The 16,234-nt window shown below is 42.9% G+C and overlaps 1 protein-coding gene across 50 annotated transcripts in view; it reads right to left on the bottom strand.

The window, feature by feature from the left end:
* SORBS1 (sorbin and SH3 domain containing 1) overlaps positions 1-16,234 on the bottom strand; it is a 231,542-nt gene that overhangs the window by 47,954 nt on the left and 167,354 nt on the right. For 34 of the 50 annotated variants that reach the window (XM_045438321.1, XM_045438318.1, XM_045438311.1 and 31 more), the window contains 5 exons: positions 14,769-14,883; positions 9,213-9,296; positions 5,106-5,171; positions 4,420-4,521; positions 467-516 (listed from right to left, as the gene is read on the bottom strand). In XM_045438321.1, the coding sequence (XP_045294277.1) occupies positions 467-516; positions 4,420-4,521; positions 5,106-5,171; positions 9,213-9,296; positions 14,769-14,883 (417 nt within the window). The remainder of the gene's footprint in view (positions 1-466; positions 517-4,419; positions 4,522-5,105; positions 5,172-9,212; positions 9,297-14,768; positions 14,884-16,234) is intronic. The other 16 variants (XM_045438339.1, XM_045438336.1, XM_045438340.1 and 13 more) reach the window with 5 other exon arrangements.

Below are 16,234 nucleotides of genomic sequence, written 5' to 3' on the forward strand. Positions count from 1 at the left end.
GTGGAGTGTGCACGCATCACCCAGGCAGAATCTGGACTGGTATGAGGAAATAAATCCACATCTCGCAAGTTAGCCCCCTCTTGGCTCCACCTTTCCCCGTGAGAGGTGCTGCCCGAGGACCCAACTCCCCGCCCCTTCCCCTTTATATCCAGTGTGGCCCGTCTCAGTCACACACCCCAACCAACAACCAGCAAATGAGTGAACTTTGATTCCAAACTCAGACAGACTCACATCCTACAGGCAAAGGTGCCCATATAGGAAAAAGCTTACAAAAATACTACAAGTCATCACAAAATTAATTTAGAAGAGGAAGAGAAAACAGAAAAATAATTTGAAGAACATTATCAAATTGCTGCTTATCACCAAAGCCACTAGACTGATGCCAACAAAACACCTGGGTCCAAAACATAGCCTCTTCCCATTTCTGACATCAATACAGTAAGCCATGTAAATGGTGGCAACTTACTATCCAGGAAGCTCTGAAGAAATTTCTGGAGTGGGGCTGACCGTCGAGCTCTGTAAAGGTCAAAAAAAAAAAAAAAAAAAAAAAGAATGTAGATCATTTATTTTACCTCAGATACTCCAAGCCAAGGGGAAAGAGAGCAGCCCCTTTCCTTTCCCAATGTAGCCAACCAAGGACCTTTGGGAGATGGGGAGCTTGGCCAGAAAGGTCTAGGTGCTGGAAGCTTTCTGGGCCAGCGGGCACTCTCGCTCTCTGTGTGCGCTGGAAGATGGCCCCCTGGCTTATGCTTAAATATAGACCCGCAGAGCAGATAGCCCACCATTTGGCCAACATGCATTAGTGACGAGGACAACACAGCCTTTACCGGCTTATCCCCAGCCCTCAGAGCCCCTGGCCAAGCCCACCAGAGAGAGACTCCTTCATGCACCCAATGCCACATCCAGAGAGAGGATCACCTGACATCTTAGGTACAGAAAGTACAAAAATGCATTTGAAAAGACCACACTGTATTTAGATCATTTGTTCACCACTGCAGGTTTAGAATGTGGAAATGGGGGAGAAATGCAGTTTCACAAAACCCATGAATGACCACTTCAGTCTGAGTGGGGGAGCATTTTATAAAATTACAGGCCACTACCCAATAGAAAGAAAACAACCAAGAGCTACATGCAGAGAAAAGGCAACATAATTACATAGTTGAGGGTTTCTGTTGTCTTGGAGGAAAAAAGGCAAAGGGCTTAATTTATTTTTTAAAAATAATGTGATAGTTGAATAAATTGATGAAAAAGTTAACTTTTAAAGATACTCCTAACCCCAATGGTGATTATTTCAAGGGAAATACCCTATCTGGAGGGAAGGAGATACTAGGGGGAAGGAGAGAAACACCAGGATAAAGAAAGGGAAGAGTGACCAAGAGGGAGAAGACTGGACAGGAAGCAACCTTCATCAGGGCTCACCCGCCTGGTCCTCTGCCTGCCGAACACCCACCCTCACCTGCTGGGTCCTTTCACTTGGGAGGACACCTCTGCCCCAGGATGAGAACACGGCCCTCCCCCACCCCAGCTGCCCGTCCTTACTCCTCAGAGAAGGTGCGGCTCTTACCTCCACGTTCATCCTTCCAGCCCTCCTGCCCATCTCCCACTTTGGCACCTGTCCCATTCTGGGTGTTCATCCACTTTGAGGATGATGCCCTGGTCTCCATCTTGGAAAAACTTTTGCGTGACCTTGTGGAGCCCTCTGGGAACATCTTCCTTCCTTCCACAATCGCATATTTTCAATCAGTGCTGTACCCCTGGGGGACCCCCGGATTCTTCTCCACTCTGGCTCCCAGCAACTACTCACCCAGCAACCTCCCAAGATTTTTTTAGAAACCTCCAGTTTATCAAGTCCATTGACCTTTCCTCAGTCTTCTTTTGCTGACCTCTCTGGAGCACTGGGTAGTTGTACTTTCTTCAACTTCTCTGAACTGTTCACCCTCTGACTCTCCCCTTCTTCTCCTGTTCCATGTCATCCAACATCCCAGGGGGTAGCTGTTGTTCTCTCATCCTTTCCGTTCACATGAGTCTCCTTCCATCTTTCATCTGCTCCCAGGGCTTCGCCCATCACTCTCTTCAGGTGGCTCCAATTGACTTTATAAGCCCCTGCCTCTTTTAGGACACCTCGTCTTAGATTTCCAGCTGCCTACTGGATATTCCCTACATGATACCCAACCAATGCTTCAAAAATAAATCACGTAGAACTAACTCCATCTTACCACTGTGCTGATTTTCTCCCCATCAATCTTATGTGATGTATGAAGGTCCTCACCCCTCTGGCTTCCTAGCCAAAACCCTAGAGTTGCCTCTGTCCCCATCCATCCCCCAATTCTTTGTTCTACACACCAGTTAAAATGTCCTGTTGCAACTTCCTCTGTGAGTGCTGTCACATCCACCCCTCGCCTCCTTTCATGCTGGTGCTGGAGTGGGGGCCCTCACCCTTCCATGCTGGGACCACTGCAGTAGCCTCCATGCCTTCTGCACCTCCAACTGGGGGTTCTCCCTTCAACTTCACCTCTCTAGAGTGAGGACACAGACTTTCCAAAAACAATTCCAGAATCACAACATTGGTCTGTAGACAAAATCATCCCCTTAGCCATATTTTCTGAGCCTCTGTAATCCAGGGTCAACCCTCTTTCCCATACCTACCTTCCACTACTACCGAGTTTTCCATTACAGCTGAATTTTCTACTTTATTCCCTGCATACATGCTAAATGTGTTCACTTCTGTGCTCTTGACCATGCCTCACATGGATGCCCCTTATTTCTACCATGTACCTAGGTTGCACCCATCCTTTAAGATCCTGGCTAACTCCTTGGAGAAGTCTTCCACAAGGTCAGTTTCTCCTGGCACTCAGAGCCCATACCGTTCTTTTAGCTCTTCGCAGGCACTGCTGTGCATTATTGGAGAGCCTTACGCATGAGTGGGACTAAGCTGTCATGTTTCTGAAGGCAAAGTTCACACATCAGACCCTTCTCTGTGCCCACCTTGCCTGGGTAGTGGTCCATGTACTGGAAGCCATCTAACTTCAGGGAGGCCTCAGCGAGTTCAGTAATTCTCCTGCTGCCTTCCCTCCTTGTATGTATAATAGAACCACTCTTATTAGACTATTTTGAAAAGTGACCCCTGATTTGTTTTAGGACCTGGAATCTTCATGCTCCCGTCCTGCCCCAGAGCACTCTAGGACTTACCTGAGGTTCTCACTCTCAAACTAGCTCAGACCTTCCATCCCACAGAGGCTACAACCGGTTCCAGTCTCCACCCTGGCTGGAAACCCCCACCCCCTTCTCCCTGCTCCATGATATATCTGCCTTGATTGTGTGCACTGTGGCTCACCTTTGTGCCTCACCCAAGTTCTGAAGAGGGGCCTGGGTGCATTCACCCTTTTGTGATTCTGGATTCCCGAACCCCAGCTCTCCTGATCTGCTTTCAGTTCTTCAGCTTCTGACCTTATTTCAGCCTGCCTTGGCTGCTGCCATAATCCCGTGGGCTCCCTACTCCTTCCCTGGCTTAGGGTCCGGCACTCACAAGACTTCATAACCCAAGTCTCTCAAGACCCTCCTTGTCTTAGTTCTGCTTAAACAGAACATGACCCACAGCATTTCCCACTTTTCCTGCCATGGTCTGTGGACCTTTCTAGCCTCTCCAGCAGTGACTGTATTCCTTCTTTATTTTCTGTAAAGATACCCTTTCCTTGTAACAGTCTTTGTTATTTTGTCAGGGAGCCCTGGGGGTGGTTATCCAAATAGTTGGTATGTTTCTTCCCTTGGCAACCCATTTACCTTGGACTCTCTCTCTCTCTCTGACATATCCTTTAATAAACCACATTTTGACATAGCCCTCTTTAAAAATATCCATGCAGGTTAAGTTTCGATGCTTGTTTGTGGCCAGGCTGTCTGGCCTCTGGAGTGCATTTTTTCATGGAGAACTTTCTAACCATCCAAATGACAAATAGGACCGCTCTGATGGTGCCAGGCACGTAAGAGGCACTCAAATCACTGCCACTGTGTTTTTGAAAATGATCTCTGAGGTTGGCATCTCCCAAGGCTGCAAAAAAACAAGGAAAGTGCCCCCCAAAAATGGCTCCCTGAAAATCTGGAGAAGGTATATGGAGGCAAGGGAAGGAAAGGGTCACCTTCTGAGAGCACAGAAAGAGAAGGGTAAGGGAGTGGGGTCATTTAAATCACCAGCCACCCTGTGTATATTTGAAAAGTCTCCTTTAAGGAAGATGCCAAGCTCAAAAGAAATCCAGGCAAAAATTAGGTTGATGGGAGAGGAAAACAGGAGTCAGAAAGCCATGCAGCTTAAAAAGAAGCAGCATTACCACTCATTGCCTTGCCTGTATCGAAACCAGAGAGCAGAGGAGGAAACAAAACCGAGCTGGAAGAGGAACCGACAGCGTGAGAAAAACTAGGAAATACCTGTGACAAGTTTGCCCCGGGTGCTTTATTAAGCGTCTCCGTGTTTTCTAAATCTGCCTCTAACTCTGCTGGGCAGAGGTTGAGATCTGTTTCTAGATTAGTCTGGTTTGAGAAAGAAAAGATGGGAAAGCATGTTTTAGTTTAGAGGAGAGGCAGAAAGAATGGAAGGTTAAGTTTGAAAAATGAGCTGGTTTAGTGCTATACTTTAATAAGGCAAAGATGGCATGAATGAACACAAGAGCTCACTAGAAATCAGGTGCAGACGTGAAAACAGAATGCAACATTAGGCAGAGAAAATATAAATCCTCAAGTCATCAGAGCTCCAAAAGGCTATTCTACTCGCTAGAGAGAACTACAAATACCACAAAAACCTACCTTTTGCGAAAGACCTATTTTTGCTCTTTTCAGAGTCTAGTGACTGTGACAAGCAGGATATGTCAGGAGACTAAGGCATTGCTTTATAAACCTCTAAACATTAGTAGACGTCTTACAGACTTTGTTAAATAGTTCTATCACCAAGCCAAAAAAAAAAAAAAAAAGTTATCAAGTTAAAAAAAAGTGATTTGAGAAAATAATCATAATTAAAACAAAACAAAACAACAACAACCAAAAACCCCACAACACACTCACACTAACCAGGCTAGAGAACACACACACAGCCCACGGAGGAGGCACAGCGGAATTACCTTTCTATCCTCTCTAGGAAGGATAGAGCAGTCTCCAGGAGTATAATCCCATATCTTTTTGGGAGGCTGACGGGAAGCAGAGGAGGAAATGAAGAAATGAGCATAAAGACATAAAGACAAACATGGAGACCGGCTCAAACGAAGAGGGGCACACTAGGAGAACTGTATCAACACAGAGAAGTGAACTCAAAACACAGGGAGCAGGCACTCTGCCTCCTGAGGGGGCCGCCCAGGGAAGGGTTCTGCAGGATTTAGGAGCTGGAAACATTAACTGGGAATTTTTTTCTAGGTCTACATCTCAAGAGTAAATCATTGTTGGATTCTAAACATTGAAAACATAAAAAAAGAAAACAGAAGAAAAAAAAAGCATTAACACCAATTTGAACAAAAATCAAAACTCTGAAATTCCTCACCATTCTTTTTTTTTCTTTTTTAGTTGAGACGGCTGACATACATCCTCACTATTGTTTTCAAATTAAGATGGACACTGAGATTCTATGTTTTTGAAGCAGTCTTCTCCACGGTAGAATTCATTATACCTTAATAAGTGTTGTGAATTTGGAGATTTGGCCAGGGGAGGGTAAATTGAACCAAATGTGCTTTCTGTGGTTTGTGGCAATGAAATCCATGTACAAAATGGGTGTTCTATAATGCACTGTGTAACTAGATAATTCCAGTGGACAACACTTAAAATCTCCTTTTAAAGCTTAACTAGACTTTGATAACATTGCTGGTAGTACAGCCATGCCTTTCATGTGCCTTACAGAACAGTCCATAACTTGAATTTGAACAGCAGACTATCGGGTTATTTTCATTTTCTCCTTTAACTCTTCAGGTTAGAATTAGAGCTGCATTCCTAAAACAGAACTCTGCCAAGAGAACTGTAAGTTTAATGAAGGAGAGGTTCAGAGGGTAGGACATCTGGAAGTTACAAGCCACTTGTAACTGTGGAACCTCTCCCCCACCAAGTAGACCTTGTTTTGCCTATTTAGACCTGAGATGTCTTACACAATGACTCCTGAACAGAGGAGATCATTAATAGCTCTTGGAATTTTGAGCAAATATTATAACTATGTGGAAGCATGCAAATTGGTTTACTTTGTGACATTTTGCCTTGAGCTTACTCCTAGAAATCACGTTGATTCCTGCAGAAATTGCGGGGGGGCGGGAGGGGAGAACTAACATCCAGACTGTTAGTAATGAACCTGCAAATGAAAAGCAATCTGAATCCAAGGTGCTTTCATCACTGACAGCTAATAGGTCAATAATGCAATCTCTGTGCATGTATATACTCTGCAATGTGTAAAGTAAGTGCCATTAAAAGTTACCATTCATCTTTAAGCATTTAATACACTTGGACTGTTCACCTGGAGAAGTAAGCTTTTTAAAGTCACTTATGATCTTACCTAGTCATTTCTTTCATAACTGCAAAATGTTAAGGCAGTGCTTACAAATTAAATTGGTTTTAAAAGTCTTACAAAAAGGGTGCCTGGCGTCTTGAATTATTTGATATTCTACAACAACGTATCCAAGCTAAAAGGTACTACAAGCCAGCATCTTGCTAAGATTTCAGCTCATCTGGGTGGCTGGCTTTAAGTGCAAGAGTTGAGGAAGAAAGGAGTTCAGGGTCAATGTCTAGTGTCCAAGTTCTGGCAGGCTTTTCACTCAGGGGAAGTGGGTCCGGAGTTGGTATGGAAAAAAAAAAAAAATAGAAATGATGATTCATATTATTTGGTAAGAGTTTTAATTTCATTCTGCTTCTGAATGACTGAAAAACCTGCTGAAACAATTTCCATGATTTACACCACTTTTATTTATAGCTCTTATTATAGCCTAGAGCAATTAAAGTAGGACTGAAGAAAAAATTTCTCCCGACAACACCTTCTTCCCAAACTTGGAGCAAGAGCCAGTCATCAAGTTGGTTCCACTGGATGACAAGCCCACCCTTCAGATGCTTCTTTCTAGAACATAAGGAGCCACTCGTCTCAAAACTGTTCCTCAGGATATGGGCATTAAGTTATTTTGGCAAGTCTTCAACAGTATTATCTTTTATTACTTTAAAAAACCCACACAAAAAGTCCCATTTTAGAAGGGCTCTAAGATCTGTGCAAGGAACATCATGGCTTCAGAGGAAATGACGTTTTGGAAAAGGATCACTAAGTCTTTAAATAATTAAGAGGCAGCTAGAACAACAGTAGCAATACAAATTCTAGGAAGGTCTCACTACACAAATGGACGGTGTCCTCAACATTTATTTGGATTGGTTGTGTGATTCTCAGACCACACTTTCCAGCAGAAACAGTGTTTGTCTACCAAGCTATTCACAGAGCCTATTTAATGTATGCTGGGACTCAAATACTGCCCTTTGCTAACAAAAACAGAATTATTTGCAATTACAGATTCAGTAAAACAAACCAATCACATGATAAAAATTGTTTCGCATCTTTCTCTAAAAGTTAACATTTCAGATAAAACTAATTTAGTTATTTGGCAAATGAGAAATGGCTAGCAATTTGTGAATTCTGAGAGGAGCTTCCAAAATCTATGACATGGACTCTCCATTACACAGAATTTAAAGCTAATAGCTTTTGCTTACCCTGATGAAGGTATGGCATTGTTATTACATATACCGATCATGGTCTTTTTTTTTGTTTTGTTTTGTTCCTTTGGCAGAGGGGGAAGGGACCACACGATTCAGAAGTAGCTTTTCGTGTGAGATGTTTGAACAAGTTTTAAGAAAAAGAAAAGGGTTAAGATACGGTTAAATTTTTGAGGGTGGAGAAGGTTGCCTGAGGTGGACTTCAGTGAAGTCTGAATGGTGAACAGCAAAGGAAAAAGGGAGAGAAAGGAGAAATGAGGCGTGCACCACAGCTAGGGAGAGAAGAGGGTGCAGACTCCAGGTTAGACACATCCCTCTATACTGCACTAGGTGGCGCTGTTCACTCAGGACAGCTTAGCCGCTAAGAGGCATCCAGGACAGGGTGAGCAGGAAGGAAACTTGTTCCCACCAGCAGGATGTTTGTAAGTCAGGCGCTCCTAACTCAGAAGATGCCTCAACTTCCTAACAAAGCTCAGCATCGCTGAATCAAATTAGCAGTTCCACAGCAGCCGCTGCATCTGTCTTTGGCTTCATCTTAATGAAAAATGTACACCATGGAATGTAACATTTTATTGAGCTATAAATTCCTGTCTGCAAATAAAACTATCATTCCAAGCCCCAGTGATTCCAGTGCTGGCTTCAATGTTTAAAGTTTCATACAAGCATCTGACAAAATGGTTTTTTTACATATATATACACTTAATTCCTCCACCCATAAATTCTTTTTGCAGCTGTAGTAAGACTTTAAAGTAACTGGAGGTTTAGGGTCAGTTTCTAGCCATCTCCAGTGGAAAAATGACTCAATTCTCCCTTCTGTTTGATACCCCTCTGGGTGCAGGGCTAAGAAAATCCTCCTGTCAGTGCCAAAAATCAGTTTGCACCAAGGCCAACTCAGAGACATCACAGGGAAGCTGCAAAACATTAGGAACTGTAGCACATTTAGTGTTGAGCCTAACTCCCATTTCAAATTTTGGGAAATATTACCCTAACTTGTAGATCATTCCCTGAGTCACCTATAACAGGGATGTATTTGTGGATCACATCTACACACAAAGGCCCTTTTGGGCACTTCCCTTGCACATGTACTTAAAAATTTTTTTTTTTCTTTTTAAAGCACTGACAATGCTGGTCTTCCCAGTGTGTAATGCATTTTCCTGCTTATCTTCAGTTTGCCATAAAGACTTTGGTTAAGTAATCAAACCAGTGGCTGAAATAACGCTGTCCACAAGGCGTGTGATATTTGTTGCTAAAGGTGGGGGGTCCTGAGCAATGATTTAGTCGTGTTTCTCTGTGATTTTCTGGCAAGAAATAATTCCAGAGCTCACTGTCCTTTCTCGGCAAAAGCTTACAGGTTGTAGTGAGAATAGACAGTCCCACTATTGACAAGTGAAATGGCTGTTCCCTGCTTCCTGCATTCCTTACAAATAGATCTGACTGTTTAGCGGCAACAATGCATCAACAGCATCATTTAAAAAGGTGTCTATAACCACTGAAGCTATTAAACTTACCGGTTTCCCAAACTCCAATTCCGAAAAGAATTTATACCAAGGTTCATTCTTTAAATCTATCTCTTCTGGGCTTATATCCCGACTCTATAGGGGTTGGTGATAGGGAAATGGAAGAGAGAGAAGGATAACATTATGCAAAGATTACATAGGAACAGGCCAGTAGAGATGCAGTGGTTTCCGGGTATCTATAGCAACTGTATTCAACAGCAGCAATCATCCATTTTTACAGACATCAGCAAAAACAAGGAGCTAAAACAGGTGGGAGAGGATGGGTTTATAAAAACAGAGAAATGGTGGTAGAGAGCAGTGAGTGAATCATTCTCAGCCCTAAGGCAGAAGGCAAATGGACTACGGGTGGAGAATTTTACACCATACTGCTGACCTCCACGACAGATCGGAATATGAGCATATTCCTCAATAACTTTATCGTGGGAGAAGAGAAAGCCCTTATTTCCTCTTTACAAAGAGCTGTTAGTTAGGAGCAAACAATCTGGTGAGCACACCAAACATTTAGCCATCTATGCCAGATGAGTAGAGCAAATAATTTTTATTGGCTAGTATATAGTTTTAGTACTTATTTGCAAAGCTGCCTTAAGGTTTTCAAAAGAAATGCAAATACCAACACTTCATAAAAGCCAATTTGTTAATACTGCATCTTTAATGGCACATGAGTAGGTGAGAAATCATGTCCCATAAACAGTAAAGTGAAAGATGATATAGGTAAAAACAGAACACAAGTGTAAAAACATTTTAAATGAGCATCCATGGGGGATGAATACAGACAGAATATACTTCGTGTTTTCACAGATAAATGTTAAAGAACTGGGAAAAAATAAAGTGAGGGAAAAGCTGAACGAGACAGACAACAGAGCAGGGGGGGAAAAAACTTCTGGGTTATGTTACAAAAATTAGTTAGATATCTCAACCTTATATAACTCTAAGAGGCAGTTCACACAGACTGATAATTTGATTCCATGGGATTCCATATGGAGTCAGATATTTATAAAGTTTTCCTTGCTCTGTGGCATCACTTGTGTTTCTGGAAATAATTAGTCGGCAAATGAATGCCTGACAAGCAAATCAGGTTTCCCCTTAATAAACTGGAGATGTACGTTCACATCAGACAAAAGCATCAGAGGCTCATGGCTTCATTAAATTCATATATGTGTATATATGTTTCAGAAAACCTCGGCAGTCACTAAATGACAGAGATATGATGATTTTCTGACAACAATATGAAATATAAAATATACATTTTGCACCAAGATTGAAAACAATATAAAATAAACTTCACTCCCTCGGGGCAATGACGCGTGAAGGAAATTGGACGACACTGCTTCACAGAGTAGCCCCTTCAGACACGTTTTTCTTAACATTCTGTTAACAGGCCTTTTGCAGTTTGTAGAAATGGCTGTAAACTTGGTGATCTTGACCAGACCCTTCTTCTAAAATCCTTAGAAGAATTTTTACCATGATTTCTACTTTTGTTTTAAATGGAGGAAGATAAGGCAGAGAACTTTTCTTTAACTGAAATTCGTTGAATGTAAGTTAGTTGGGATCAGAGGGAAATGTCTACTGAAATGGCGTCTGTCCTCTTGCACCCAGATTAAAACCTCCTCCAACTGGCTTTAGGGACTTAGGGCTTAAATCCTGAAGGAGAAGGTGTGTTCCTTCTCACTGGATTGTGAAATGATGTAAGATAGTGGATTCCAAATGGATTCTTTATGTATTCAGTGAAATGAGGCACAAGATCTCTAAGGACACAACTATTCAGGAGGGACCGTTCGGACCCTGGGGCATCCTAGACCCTTCCAGGATGGGGTTTCATGAAACCTATGTCATGTTTATTATTTTTAAACACTATTTATAAACTGCTCCCCAGGAATAGGTTAGGTTTTGGTTGTTGTTGTTTTAAATAAAATGTACCAGCTCTTTCAGGAAATGGCCTGAATGTTCTGGTACTAGGTCCTGAAAGAATTAACCCATTTTATTGCCGAAGGTTGCTTGCAGAGTGTTGTTAACTGCGGAGGTTAACACGGTGCTGAGAACTGAATCAGGAGGCATGTCAACTGCTTAGGCCCAGAGCAGGTGCCCAGAGAGAGAGTTAAAGAGGGAATACCACACAGCACTGACATCTGTGTTTGATTTTGTCATTTGTAACTCAGCTGTGGATCCAATTATGGAATGGACAAATAGAAAACGTCCTTTTGGATGCAGAATGTGAGCTCTGTACCGGCAGGCAGGGTGGGTTCCACAGCGCCAGGCTTGGTTCTCTGCTACCGTGGGCTATTTTCCCAGCTCGGCAAAATCCTTGGAAAAGGCAGATGACCTGCCAGAAAAATGTCTGATTCTCCTCAAGGATGGTATTGCTTCTTGGAAAGGAGCCAGAGCCTAGCTTCAATTTTTAATTAAACAATCTTAATGTGGTACGTTCATTTCCATAGCACTTTATAATGTTCATAGTTCTTTTACACATGACCACACTTCATCCTCTCATTCGACACTTCAGTGAGTATGGAATACCACTCAATACTCATTTGAATACTCAGTGCTTCGGTAATGTTGGCAGGCCAAATAATACTTCCCATTTTACAGATGAAAGCACTGAGGTTCCAGAAAGTTAAATGACTTGCCCCAAGATACCTTAGGGCAGACTCAGAATTTGAACTCAGATCTTCCAACTCCTAGGTCCAGCGCTCTTTATAGTATAGGGACATCCCCTTCTCACGTTCCTGAGAAGGAGGCAGACCCTCTACGTTTGCAGGGGATACCAAGCTAAAACAGGGGTAAATGACAAACTTGAAAAGCCAGGAAGAAACTCAAAGTGACCGTACACCGGAAGAAACCAAGGTGGGTCAACCCCCTTGTTTTACACATCCAAATCTATATCGTGTCTATAATTACTATTTTAATTCCTGTCCTTCCCAATATATGCCTGTGGGGGCAGGGACCCCAACCTCTAAGCCAGGGCTTGGCACATAAAAGTTATTCTATATATATTTGTTGAATTGAGCTGAAGCTCTTAAGGGACTTTAGAGGAAAGTTAAAGGAACAAAGCCAGAAAAAGGCCATTTGTGACAAAGCAAGGCCTGACCAACAGACCTCCAATCCCAAGGCCGCAAGGCAAGACAGTGGTCTCAGACTATGATGAGCGGGGCTGAGGAGTTATGAAGAACGTCGCAGCAGTTGGCTAAATGACTGAAGAGGCCAGAAGGCTGTAAATGTACTGTGTGGGATTCGGAAGGCAGCACAGTGTTTCACTGGCCGGGGATGGTCCAGCTTCGCACCTGGGACAAGACAAGCTCTTAGGCGGCCTCTACAATCTATTGCCACCCTCCCTGTGGTAGATGTGCCTGTGAGGTCGCTACTGAAATTGGCAAGCGTCAGCAGACAGGAGTACCTCAAATTGGGAAAAAAAACCACACATTTTTCTCCTCAATAGGAGTTGTACATTTCTGTGAGCAAATTTAGATTCTACATCTGTCACGAGTTAGCATACTGATCCACAGTTAACGACAATACAAAAGTGTGTGTGTGTGTGTGTGTGTGTGTGTGTGTGTGCGCGCGCGCGCGTGTGTGTTGATAGGGGTGGGGGTGGGAGGTGTCCTGAAATTCTGGCAAACCAGATACTAGATGCCAAAAGGAAAGACACACGGACACTTACGTGCCAACTTTTCTGTTCATGTGGCAAAAATAGCAGGGAGAAAATTTTCAAAAATAAAGGACTAATTCAACTACTGTGAGGAGTAGACTGTGAAATGAAGGAGATCTGAAATTTTTCTCTCAACTGCAAGACTTCTCTGAGGAAGAACAGAGCTAAAGAGTGAACAGCACTGAATGAAACGGCTGTCCATGGTGCTCCTCCCAGGCCCGCCTGGGGCCTTCACGTCCGGTCGCCGGGCCGGCCCCGGTCGTTTACCACACAGGGGAGCTTCCTGTGTAGGACCGCCGGGCGGGGCTTCACCAACTGTGTTTGCGGCCACCACAACTCTCCAGAGGCCCCTGAGGGGCACTACTGTCACTTTCCAGGGTTTGTAACCATTGTGGGATCAATGAGAAGCACAAAAACAAAATGTTGTTTTTTTCTTATTTCTGGATGGTGGTCAAATGACTAGGAACCAAGGAAAGGAGGGGGAAACGAAAAAGAAATTCAGAAAACGGGCAAGCTTTCCCTGAAAGCGATGATCACCTATGAACCATAATATTGCCCAAACGAAAGCACCCTATAGAATCTAGGGCTATGGAATCTCTGAAGTCATTTAAATGTAGATATGTGACGGTGCGTCCCGGGCTGGTGATTCAAGTGTCATGAATGTGCCAAAGCACATGACTGTCTTTCTAGGAACAGCGGCGTGGAAGGTGAACTTCTGCCATGTATTTTCTTCTACTTCTAACAGGAAGAGGACCCCCAGGGCACTGTGGGGCCAGAGGCAAAATTCTCTGCTCATCTCTGAACTTTTTGCTTAAAATAACTTTGGTGCACAGTGATGCTAAAGAATGACAGCTCTAAAGCATTTCTGTGCACTGTTGACCTTTCTTCCCAATTAAAATTACTTATCCTTTTGTGCTTTTAAAGATGTCACATTTTTATTTTAGTAAAAGTCAAATCAATTATTACTTAAAGCATGTAGAGTGGAAGAGGTGGAGGGAAAAGAATCTGAACCTGCATTTCAGAGGCCTACTTAATCTGTTCGCAGTGTGGTAACTGCATTTTAATAAAAACCAAACCCCAGCATGATCATTCCATCCTGCTGGCACGGCTGGAGGGCTGCAATCTTTATAGAGCTTTGGAGAATCCCTTTAACCATGATCAGAATTCTGAACCAGCTTTTCTAACGAAGGGTGAACAAAAGGGAAGCGTGAGTGGCAGATACAAAACTAATCAGTTTGTAAAAATTCTTTCCCACTTCGCAGAAGAAGCCTCGTTTCCAGGGTGGTCTTCTATGCCTATACAGGCCATTTTCCCCACTTATAATCACTTGGCGATGTGAACTTGTGTAGAGAATCAGAAACCAGATTGAATAGGAGATTCGTCCTCAATACTGCACTCGGCAGAAGGGGAAGACCTACAAGACATATTCTAACAGCCTGGGTCTTTTTTTCCCAAGTCACAACATCAGATTCATTATTTACCTCTTAATGACGTGCCGGTAGCTTCTACAAAATTTATGTGTGTTCAAATAAGAGCCGCTTAAAAAAAAAAACCAAAAACCTGACTCTGGTCCAGTTAGCAATAAGCCTGATAAATTAATGGTTAGAGGTTTTTAAAAAGACAGCAGCAAAATCAATCTTTACATTAGTAGGGGATTTTAAATTAGTTCAAATCATGCACAAAAAGAACAACAAAGAACAATAAGGTTTCTTTCAAAGCAGACTCCCAGGACTTAATTTATAAACACCTGCAAAACTGAAAAGGGTAAAAATGCTTCATGTTTTCATGGTCTTTGAAACATAGCGAGTCTACCTCAGGGGAGAAAGAACGTAACCCAGATGCACAATGCATCGGGATTAAAGAACGTGGCAGGGGAGACAAAAGAACTTTAATATACACATTACCATCTTTTCGTTGGTCAGAACGGAAGACTTGCCCGGCTGATAATCGTAAATGCTTTTGGGCTCTGCACGGTATTTCCTTGTATCCACTTTCTTATCTGGGGGCTCCCAGTCGTTTCTGTAGAAAAAAAATCCTATTAGAGCTATTTTCATGAAAATTGGCATCCGACACGGTCTGGCTTTGGCTGACTGTAGTCTAATCAAGGAATTTTTATATCCGAAGCATAAAATCGGACCGGACGCGAAGCATTTAGTTGTGCTGGGTTCCTTCTCAAAATAACCAGTTACGTCTCTGCGTTCGCTTCACAAAAGGCTTGAGGTGTCCTGTGCTCAAAACCAGGCACCAGGAAGCAGAGAGAAGAGAACGAGAAGAAGGGTGGGAAGCAGCCTCAGCCACACTTGCTCTCGTCTCTCGAGCTTATCATTCCCCAAGCATGCCTGTACCTCCCACTCCTGCTAGTGCAGTGCAAGAGAACGTGGGTCCTGGAGCCGGGCGGCTCTGGTTCCAGTCCCTGCTACAGTGCTGCTGGCGTGGTGATCTGAGCCAAGTACCTTACCTACGGCTACTTTAGTTTCCTCATCTGAAAAAGGGGGATGTTGTAGGGGTTAAATGAGACAGTGCATGTAAGTCCCTTTGCAGAGCACCGGGCCCATGGTGACCACTCAACAAATGTTATTGGCTATTAACAACTATGTTCTTGCCTGTTTCACACCCTGCCCCAGTAGTCACCAATACTGCAGCCTTTGGCACAGCTACTTAATTAACCTGAGCCAAGGATGGGTTCCAGGTGAAATGTGAATCCTTAAAAATTGCAAATTTTTAGTGCATGTACATTATTGCATTTTGCACTGTGATTATATTTATTTTTTTCCTGCAAAGCTATAAACTTCTCGAAGGCAGGGACAATGATTTATATATGCTTCTATTCCCCCACAGTATCCGGCTCAACCTGTACACAGAAGGTACCCAGTAGGTGCTTGAGGTATATCCTGAACCTCAAGATAAATGCACTTGCGTGTTTACCCACAGGACGTAAGGGCATCCTCAGCTTTCCTTTCAAATTAATTATCAAAGCATAAAAAGGTTACTCCATCAGGCATAAGAACTCAACAAAGAAAAGCGGGTCATTCACTACAGCCATTGGGAGATGATGAACGCCATCAGCGTAACCAGTCCGAGCCTTATCTTTCAGTGATACGCGTTACATAAACAAATAGATACTAATATGTGTGGCTTCATTTTAAAATTATGGGCCCCTTCAGTATGCACAAAGAGTATAGAAACACATGACAAATCTTACAGCTAAGATTTCTCTTGTGAGAAGGGTAAAAAGACATGATAATTACAGGCAACATTAATTGAGCCATTACCATTAGTCAGGTACTACTACAAATATCATATGCATTGTTTTATCTTCACAACATCCCTATAAGTGTAAAACGTATGCCCATTTAACGGATGAGGACAT

Source organism: Leopardus geoffroyi, chromosome D2 (assembly GCF_018350155.1).
Source record: "Leopardus geoffroyi isolate Oge1 chromosome D2, O.geoffroyi_Oge1_pat1.0, whole genome shotgun sequence".
NCBI lineage: Eukaryota > Metazoa > Chordata > Mammalia > Carnivora > Felidae > Leopardus > Leopardus geoffroyi.